Source organism: Lotus japonicus, chromosome 1 (assembly GCF_012489685.1).
Source record: "Lotus japonicus ecotype B-129 chromosome 1, LjGifu_v1.2".
NCBI lineage: Eukaryota > Viridiplantae > Streptophyta > Magnoliopsida > Fabales > Fabaceae > Lotus > Lotus japonicus.
This window is the reverse complement of record NC_080041.1, coordinates 104,661,865-104,672,022: the sequence shown is the minus strand read 5'-3', so window position 1 is coordinate 104,672,022 and position 10,158 is coordinate 104,661,865. Positions and strand designations below refer to the sequence as shown.

At 36.3% G+C, this 10,158-nt stretch overlaps 2 protein-coding genes across 2 annotated transcripts; one reads left to right on the top strand and one right to left on the bottom strand.

Annotated features, from left to right (window-relative positions):
- The first annotated feature begins 805 nt into the window (after positions 1-805).
- LOC130728699 (pentatricopeptide repeat-containing protein At3g02330, mitochondrial) lies at positions 806-4,404 on the top strand. Its single transcript, XM_057580244.1, has one exon. The coding sequence runs from the start codon at positions 870-872 to the stop codon at positions 3,540-3,542; it is 2,673 nt and encodes an 890-aa protein (XP_057436227.1). The 5' UTR covers positions 806-869; the 3' UTR covers positions 3,543-4,404.
- Positions 4,405-5,192: 788 nt separating this feature from the next.
- On the bottom strand, positions 5,193-9,768 carry LOC130728700 (WPP domain-interacting tail-anchored protein 1). Its single transcript, XM_057580246.1, has 5 exons — positions 9,633-9,768; positions 8,923-9,467; positions 7,466-8,538; positions 6,645-6,749; positions 5,193-5,658 (listed from the first exon to the last, which is right to left on the bottom strand). Exons 2-5 carry the CDS (start codon positions 9,419-9,421, stop codon positions 5,458-5,460), a joined length of 1,878 nt encoding a protein of 625 aa, XP_057436229.1. The 5' UTR covers positions 9,422-9,467; positions 9,633-9,768; the 3' UTR covers positions 5,193-5,457.
- Between the last annotated feature and the right edge of the window lie 390 nt (positions 9,769-10,158).

The following is a 10,158-nucleotide window of genomic DNA, read 5'->3' as shown; positions in this document are numbered from 1 at the left end:
CACCATTACATAAACATAACCATAGGTATTCTCAAGTTGAAAAAATCCTATAACACCCGGATACGGTTAAAGTCAAAGGTCTTCTCAAGAATATGTCTCATAAGAACCAAACACTCAACCTCAGAGGTTCAAACATCCAATAATTTTTTTTAACAAGAAAAGCTAACGGCAGAAAGAAAACATCCAATCATTTAAAGTCACATATTTAGGTACATTCTTTTTTATTTTAACTAAATTAAATGTTTATTTTCTGATTTTATAACCAATGATGATGTTTGTGTAAAAAAAAATTGTATTTTTCATTTTATTATTTAAATAATATTTTATAAAAAATTAATTTGTATGTATGGTCAGTGTAAAGAGTTCTACACATGCATTTAATCACATCTCTCCATTTTCCATTTTAAATATTTTTAAATTCAAATTTAATTATAACATGACAAATTGATGGATTCTAATTAAATGAATGTGTAAAACTTCTTTACACTATCGGTTCATAGTAATTAAACTCTCTTAAAAAATTATTATTCTTCCCAATAAAAAGACTTCAAAATACTCAATTAGTGCCGGTCACAATAGTTAAAAGTGGATGTTTGAACTCCTAATGTTGAGAATCCTATCCTTAAAATCTGCACTCTTGATGAGATATTTCCGTATTTGACATTCACCACACTCGAACCGAACAATATACTCTCAATAGAAAATACTGGTGAATAAATCCAATCAGGCCCAAAATGAATGTTCAACCGTTACTAGTCACATTGCATTTACTCTTAATGTAAGAATAATAATAACCATTGTTTGTTTTGATTCTTTTGAAGCATCTAAATCCCGCCAAAGCATGCATATTACACTACAGTGGTCACAAGATGTTACATCGTATCCTTTATCTTGCAAGGTTCAACCCTTCCCCATCAAATTCACCTAACAAAATCCTACCCTCTTATGCATTTTGTTCTATTTCCTCAAACGAAATGAACCCCACCAAAAAGTTCAACTTTTCCCAAATTTTCCAAAAATGTTCCAACCTTAAGGCTTTGAATCCTGGCCAACAAGCCCATGCCCAGATGATAGTAACTGGTTTTGTGCCCACTATCTATGTTACCAACTGTTTACTTCAATTCTATTGTAAATGTTCTAATGTGAATTATGCATCCATGGTGTTTGACAGAATGCCCCACAGGGATATAGTCTCGAGGAACACTATGATTTCCGGGTATGCTGGGATCGGAAACATGGGATCGGCGCAGTCTTTGTTTGACTCGATGCCTGAGGTTGAGAGAGATGTGGTTTCCTGGAATTCTTTGCTCTCTTGCTATTTACACAACGGCGTTGATAGGAAGACAATTGAAATTTTTATCGAGATGAGATCGCTGAAAATCCCACATGACTATGCTACATTTGCCGTTGTTCTGAAAGCTTGTTCTGGTGTTGAAGACCATGGTTTAGGGCTCCAGGTGCACTGTCTTGCTATTCAGATGGGTTTTGAGGGTGATGTGGTGACGGGTAGTGCTCTAGTAGATATGTATTCGAAGTGTAAGAAACTTGACCATGCTTATCAGGTTTTCTGTGAAATGCCGGAAAGAAATTTGGTATGTTGGAGTGCTGTAATTGCAGGCTATGTTCAGAATGATAAGTTTATTGAAGGACTAAAACTGTATAATGATATGCTGAAAGCAGGCTTGGGGGTGAGTCAATCAACCTATGCTAGTGCATTTAGGTCTTGTGCAGGATTATCTGCATTTAAATTGGGCACGCAGTTGCACGGTCACGCTCTAAAGTCTGCTTTTGGATATGATAGTATAGTGGGAACTGCTACATTAGACATGTACGCAAAATGTGACAGAATGGCTGATGCTCGAAAGATATTTGACGCACTACCCTATCCTACTCGGCAATCTTATAATGCTATTATTGGGGGATATGCTAGGCAACATCAAGGTCTTGAAGCTTTAGAAATTTTTCAATCTTTACAGAAGTCTCGTCACAACTTTGATGACATCAGTTTGTCTGGTGCTCTGACTGCTTGTTCAGCAATCAAAGGCCTTTTGCAGGGGATTCAACTACATGGATTAGCAGTCAAATGTGGATTAGAGTTTAATATCTGTGTTGCAAATGCTATTTTAGACATGTATGGAAAATGTGGAAAATTGATGGAAGCTCGGGTAATATTTGATGACATGGAAAGAAAGGATGCTGTCTCTTGGAATGCAATCATTGCAGCTCATGAGCAAAATGAAGCAGTTGTAAAAACACTTTCACTTTTTGTTTCAATGCTGCGGTCAACGATGGAACCTGATGATTTTACTTACGGTAGTGTTGTAAAGGCATGTGCTGGTCAGAAAGCTTTAAACTATGGTATGGAGATCCATGGAAGAATCATTAAGTCGGGAATGGGGTTGGACTGGTTCGTCGGCAGTGCCCTTGTTGATATGTACGGCAAGTGCGGAATGCTAGTGGAGGCAGAAAAGATTCATGACAGGATAGAAGAGAAAACTATTGTTTCTTGGAATTCAATCATTTCAGGATTCTCATTGCAGAGGCAAGGTGAAAATGCTCTAAGGCACTTTTCTCGGATGCTGGAAGTGGGTGTAATGCCTGACAACTTCACATATGCTACAGTTCTTGATATTTGTGCTAATTTGGCTACAATTGAACTTGGAAAGCAAATTCATGCACTAATCTTAAAGCTACAGTTGCAATCAGATGTTTATATAGCCAGCACTCTTGTAGATATGTATTCGAAGTGTGGAAATATGCAGGATTCCCAGCTAATGTTTGAGAAGGCTCCTAAGCGTGATTATGTGACTTGGAGCGCCATGATTTGTGCATATGCATACCATGGTCTTGGAGAAGACGCCATTAAATTATTTGAAGAGATGCAGCTTCAGAATGTGAAACCAAACCATACAATTTTTATCTCAGTCCTCAGAGCTTGTGCGCATATGGGTTATGTGGACAGAGGGCTGTGTTACTTTGAGGAAATGCAAAGTCACTATGGTTTAGATCCCCAAATGGAACATTATTCATGTATGGTAGATCTACTAGGGAGGTCAGGCCAAGTAAATGAAGCTTTGAGGCTTATTGAAAGCATGCCTTTTGAAGCCGATGAAGTAATTTGGAGAACTTTGCTCAGTAATTGCAAGATGAATGGGAATGTAGAAGTAGCAGAAAAAGCAGCCAATTCTTTATTGCAGTTGGACCCTCAAGATTCTTCTGCTTATGTTCTTCTGTCAAATGTATATGCTAATGCAGGGATTTGGGATGAGGTTGCAAAAATAAGAAGTATAATGAAGGACTGTAAGTTAAAGAAGGAGCCAGGTTGTAGCTGGATTGAGGTAAGAGATGAGGTACATGCATTTCTTGTTGGAGACAAGGCACATCCTAGATGTGAAGAAATATATGAGCAAACTCATTTACTTGTGGATGAAATGAAGTGGGATGGAAATGTTGCGGATATTGATTTCATGCTTGATGAGGAAGTGGAAGAACAATATCCACATGAGGGGCTCAAAACCATCAGCATATGCAGTGTGAGATAATGCCAGAATGATTTCAGAAGAAAGCAGCAGTAACTCTAAAGCAGTGGGCAGGCAAGATGTGACCAACTTGTAGCATAATTGGATCAGCTTATTTTTTATCAAAATCAATTCTAGCACCCTCTGGCCGGAGAATCAATTATAGAGGATTTCCAAACATGCTATTGAAGGAAAAGTGGAAGCGAGATTGGCATCATGATTACCTTATAATGAATGGTGGCTTGAGTTGCACTGATTCACATCTAGATTCCCTTGCATTGAATGGTTAATTGTGTTACTTTGGCCCTCAAATGGATGGGACTGCTTGAGGAAATCTGAGTTTGGCTGGCTATGGTGGCCTCTTAGGGGTACACCAAGGGTTTGGATGGTTTATCCAGCAATCTGATCACCTTGGATATTCATCATCCGCGCAGATTTGTTACAAGCAATATACACGCAGCTGAAGGTGGTCTGGAGGAGAGGATCCAAGCTTTGTGAATGTATATTTGAAAAGAAAAAAAATGACATATTTGAATTACATTCTTTAAGGTTCTTTTCTTTATTTTATAAGCCACACTCATTCTCATATCATGGGATTGATACGAACAGATTCATGCAAACCATCAAAGGGAACAAGTGGGTAGATTTAAATGGAGGGAACTTTTCAGCAATGATACTCTAGCTAAACTTGACTTTGAGCTTGACAGACCATACAGTATGTTCTCTAGCACCGAAACTTATATAAGACTTACAAATGGATTAAAATCATGATTTTGTTATCATTTTTTGCTTTTTCTATGTATACTGAAAAATTGTTATCAAGGCTTGAGCCTGTGATATGGATGTACAGAAATCTCTATATATTCAACCAGAACGTTACCAGTGATTTTATTTGATGTTGGCGAAGAATGTATATTCATTCTGATTTTTCTCCCATCATCATTCTAAGCCAATCAACCCTGTTCCTGAGTATCAACAATGTCTGTTATATGATCCAAGTCCTCCATTTATTTTAAGCAGTTCAAATACTTGCACAGTTTTCCGCTAGTTTTGCATCTGCATATTATCCAAAGCTAAATTGTGATGTAAGTAGTGGCATCAAAAATGTTGTTCCCAACTAAACTTTGATTCCTTCTATATTGAGTTTGTTTGATGAAAATTGTTTCTCATGTTGTTCGACTGGTATGCCTATGAAGTGAGACGAGCAAATTGCTCAAGATATATTAGTTTGAACTTTGAAGGTGGGTTATAGTTAATGGCAAGCTTTGTCAATCAGTTCGAGAGCTCCAAGTATTGATCTCTAATTCTGTAAGTTCATGTCACCTTTCATGGCCTAGGTGCTATTAACTATGCCATTGTTCAAGACCCTGAGTCAAAATCTTTAATTGAATATCATTATACCTGTGATCTCTCGATCATATTTTGTACTGCTTCTCTTTCTTTTAACATGTTAATATATTGTTGCATTATAAAAGTGAATTTTTTTGCTTTGGCTGGGATTTAAGGTTGGAATTGTCTACATCTGGCACGATAGTGATAAATATACCTTTAAATAGGCTCTTCAAAACAATTTACTGTTTAACATACCCCACTAGTGGAAACTGGAAAGGATAAAGATAGTACACCAAAAAAAGATCATGATATGGTTATCAAAGAACAGAATAGTCCTAAAACTTGTTAGGAAAGAAGACCATATCTACCTCATAAGAAATATATTGTCAGTTAGAACAAAATTTGGTTACTACACTGCTTTGTATTAAAAGCTACAACATCAATGGCCTTGTAACCTAGTGGCACCTCCCCTACTTACCAAGCATTATGGTATATCTGAGGTAGGGGGTTCCGTCCCTCTACCCCTCATTCCCTAAATCCCTACCTAGATCAGAATAGCATCCTCTTACCTTCCAAAAAAAAGCATAAATTCCTGAAGATAATCCATTCATAAACTGGCATCAAAACCCATGTCCTTGAAATACAGATAAGCCACAGCTGAAAGCAGCAAGACAAACACTGATATGAATAAATGCTTAAAATTCAATGCTCCTGCATCTATTCTCCTCACAGTTTCAACATCTGGCACTGAATCTGCAACTTTCACTTCATTATCATTGGCAGATAAATTTTTCCATGTCCGGTCCACCTGGGCCAGGAAAATAGGAGCAAACATTAAAATTTCTTCCATGTGATTTTTATTTTAAAAATTTCAAATCCTCATTTATCTGAAAATCGTTATACACTTCAGAAAGTGGGTTGACAGCAAAAATGTCATATTCACTCTGAAGTATAAATAATATAATACAATAATACTTCCTGCCAAAATAAATCAAGCACAATATAGGGAAAAAATGGAAACATTGGAAGGAACAAACAAGTAGATCTAATAAAATTTCAGTGAACTCATTCTCTTTGGATCAGAACTCTACTAAGAAGTAGATGCTAACACAAGAAAAGATCATAATATGTACTTGTGTTTATTTTGCTATCCACATTGTATTGTGAGGACTGAAGATATCGATGTAGCCCATTGTGAAAAATTAATAAAAATGATGTAGCACACTTATGCAAAGCTTGTTAACCAAGAAACCACATAGTTTATGCTAAAAGGTTGTTTCCCATTTGCTAACCAATAATACGAGGTGAGACTTTATATCTTGGAAATATGTTGGTACCACATATGAGGAGCTTGCAATAATTAAAAAGCAATATAACATATTCCACCACACATCTTAAGACCACATACAATTGATGAAGCCTTGCAGAAGTAATAGTATGACCCTAAAACTAGCAAATCCACCACTCGTCCCCAAAGGCAACTCCATGGTAAAAAACATTACCATTACTTCAGCAAAGTAAATTTTTTGTATCAAGAATATGATTTTAGAAATAGCTATAACATTTGCTGTTCTGAGAAAGATCAGGTAATTTGTCCTTTCGTTTGTTTTATGAAGCCAACTATTATCCAGACAATCATTTTAGAGCATGTACTAGTTTTGAAAGAATTAGCTAGAGAGAGCAAACATCTTTTGACTAACAATTTTTTTATTATGAGTTAACTGCTTAAGAGATTCTACAGTATCAGTTACATGTACAAATAAAAGAATGTTAATAAAAGTTTGAAGTACCAACCTCCTGGTCAGTGGTCAAAGTCACACCAACTTCTTGAGAAGGATCTTTATATGTCTGCTTTAGCTTCACTACCAAAATTTTGTTCTGACTTGCTAAGGAAGACAGCTGCATACGAAGTACAACAATTTCAATTAACATGAAATGGTATAATAAAGCCCATAACAATTTCAGTTTATCTTTAGCTAAGATTGGTTTTTAATACCAAAAGAATTTCCCCTGAGATATTCACGTTCCAGGCTTTCAGCACAATTCAAAATTTTCAAGCAGGTTTGGTTGTTTTCAAGTCTTTCTACTTATTCTTTATTTTTCTACCCCTCAATCAAGATGACTTAAATGATCTAATGAGTATATTGGAAAATACATATGCATCAACTTTAGCCATGTATCATACTGCTAAATCATCTTCTCCGAATTTTCTATCAAGTTGATTATCTTTAAATTAAAACAACTCCTCACATAGCAAATATGAAACTAGTCAAAATCTAAAGGTGGAAAGTGAAAAAAATCAAAGAGGAAAAAAATAAAAAGGCCATACTTGTTCCATTGTTATTCATAAACTGACCCAGCAAAAAAAGCATCATGTACTTTCGTATAAAGTTAAATAAATGCAACATTAGGTTATTACACGATGCAGATCGATTCATACCATGTCAAATCCCAGATGTTTGTGCAGATTAATGAGCAAGAAATAATCAAATCAAACATCATGTGCACCAGAATCCTAGTAGCCTATAAACAAGCCCTGCTATCACATGTCAGGATGGCTTTACAATTTAGTGTCCTGAAATAAGATATCAAGGATTTAAGAGCTTGGTCTTTACCTGCTTATTGAGACGCTCTCTCTCAAGAGCAAGCTGTGTTACCAAATTTTTGAAAACTTTGGTCCTCTTTCCAATATCCTTTGCAGTTGCCATCTTCGACTCCTCCACTTGGTGCAGTGATTCCTCCAAGCACTCCAATCTACTCCTCAAGAAGTTTATTTCCTCATTTAAATCGGCATTTGATTCGGATAATATGATACACTTCTCCTCAGCGCTATCAGCCCGACTCTCAGCTTTAGAAAAATTTGACTTAAGATCCTCCATCACATGATTCATATCATCAATTGTGGAATACAACATCTTCTGCTTCTCCTGACTAGCTTCAGCAGATGCTACTGCATGCTGCAGTTGTAAATCCGATTCTCTCATCTGCTTCTCAAGCGACTCTACAATCTCAGGTGTGCCGCCACCATCTTTCAAAAGAGTCAGCTCCTTCTTGAGCTCTTCATTAGTCTCTGTCAATGATTTACAATGAGCTTCGGCATTATTAGCCCGACTCTCTGCAGTTGATACATTTTCTTTCAGTTGACTAACAAGGTTTTTCATGTCTCTGATTTCAGAAGACAAAAAATTATATTGTTCCTGATAATTATCAGCAGAGGCCTTCACATTCAGTAGCTGGCATTCAGTTTCTTTTAGCTGCTTCTCAAGTGAACTCACCTTGTCAGTTTCTTTCAATTGTTCTGTAGAAGATCCTAGCTTAGCTCTAAGATCAAATTCGCGCTGCCTCAAACCATTCAAATTGAACTGAGAAATCTGGAGTTTGCCTAACAGTTCTTTTGAAATTCCCATCAGGATCTCATATGCATTGTCTGCCTCAAACCATTTTTCCCAAACCTCGGTTGCTTCTTCCTCCATAAGAATTATCTCTTGTTCTAGAGAAACAATCCTTCGTCTTAGCTTTTCTTCAGTTTGCTTTGAGTCACTAAATTTCTTCTCAAGATCCATTTCATTTGCTAAAGATTTTTCTAGCATCCTCAGAATATTCCTTTGTTGCTCAATAGTTTGTTTTCCTGTGTTTACATTTAAAGACTGATCATCCTCAACCACATCTCCACCCTCTTCAACATTACCTGTTATTGAAAATCACCCCACACCCCAAAAAATATGTATCAAAATGGAAAATTATTCAAATAAAGATATTCTAATTGATCAAATATTAATCAAGAACCAGCCATTTTGAGCAAATTTATTCAATTTTCTTCAGAGTTGTTTCTTCCTTTATTTATTCTTTCATTTTCTAATAAAAGAAGAATTCCATAAATGCATAAGATGAGATCCCACTGCATTACACCAACAATTTCACATGGAAATTGAAGTGGACCCCATAAAATGGGGCTCCTGACAACTTAATGAAAAAAGACAAAATCATGAAACAAATAAAACAAGCAATCAATATGTAACTGTAAAAAGAAAGAACTACATAAATAACCAAATCAATGAGATCCTCAACATACCATTCTCTTCCCTCTTATAATTAGACAAAGTCTTCTGCAAGCTAGAATATTGCTTCTTAATCTCATCAAACTGCTCCTCAGACTGCTTCAAACTTTCTTCAGAATCACTCAGCCTCTCCTCCAAGAGATTATTACAAGAAACCCTCTCTTGAGCATCAGCATACTCAGCATGAAGGGTGTCCAAGAACACACCCAATTCTCTGACCTCAGAACCCAACACCCCACATAACAGATCAAACTCCAGACCCTTTCCAACACAATCAACATCCATATTGTCTTCTTTATCCAGAAACAAGGCCTCCAATTCACCCTCAAAAGTTTCCAAATGCATCACAAAGATGCTCAAGTTTACAACTTTCTCAGAGAAACATGCCAGGTTCAATTCCAGACTCGTTAGCATTGCATTAGTACCATTACCCTGATCTTCAACCATCTCTCCATTGGATGAAACAACATCAACATCAACCCCATCAGTTTCTTCAGCACTATGAGTGTCCATTTTCTTCTAATCCAAGACTTCCTGCAAAATGGTTGATACCCAGAATCTGCAAGGGAACTCAAGAATCAAACCGCCACAAAAGTTTGAATTTTTAAACCAAAAAATGCATAAAACACATTGGAATCACCAGAAATGAAAGAAAGAAGGAAATGAGTTTGGGGGAAAAATCAGAACCCTAAATTTGGATTGAAGGGAATGAATGAAATCATACCAATTGAAAATTTGGGAATTTGAAGAATCAAAGTGTGTGGATTTTGGATCCTTGGATTGCAGATTTCTGATGACGGTTGAGGGCTAACTGGAAAATCAGAGACCTACAACACCCTGCAGTTGCACACGGTTCACTGTGAAACGCAGCGTTTTGCTTGCAAAAGGTAGTTTTTTTTTTTCTTACAGGTTTTGATTGTGGTATGGGCTGAAAAATGTGTGATACTTATGAGTTATGACCCTTTGTCATTCTGTTCAGACAAATTCTTGGAGATAATTTTTTACCCAAAAAACTCTTGGAGATAATTTAGGAGAGTGTTGTTCTTTTATTTTGTGAACAAGTGTTTTTATGAAGTTTGATTTTATGTGTGTCTCTTTATTATTACAAAGGGTGATTTTGCTAGAGGGACTGCTTTTTGGGTCTGATTATATGTTAACATTGTCTTTAGGATATTAATTAAAAATGCATTTTCTTTAGTACTCTTTCAAAATAAAAGGTTTCCTTAAGGGATTTCGCCTAGGCTTCTAGC

What these genes read in the sequence shown, in the direction of transcription:
- LOC130728699 (XM_057580244.1), top strand. Translation starts at nt 870, where the DNA reads ATGTTACATCGTATCCTTTATCTTGCAAGGTTCAACCCTTCCCCATCA.
- LOC130728700 (XM_057580246.1), bottom strand. Translation starts at nt 9,421, where the DNA reads ATGGACACTCATAGTGCTGAAGAAACTGATGGGGTTGATGTTGATGTT. An exon ending in TTATAAGAGGGAAGAGAATG is followed by an intron (nt 8,539 to 8,922) that starts GTATGTTGAGGA and finishes TTTCAATAACAG; the next exon opens with GTAATGTTGAAGAGGGTGGA. An exon ending in CTTTGACCACTGACCAGGAG is followed by an intron (nt 5,659 to 6,644) that starts GTTGGTACTTCA and finishes TTCCTGGCCCAG; the next exon opens with GTGGACCGGACATGGAAAAA.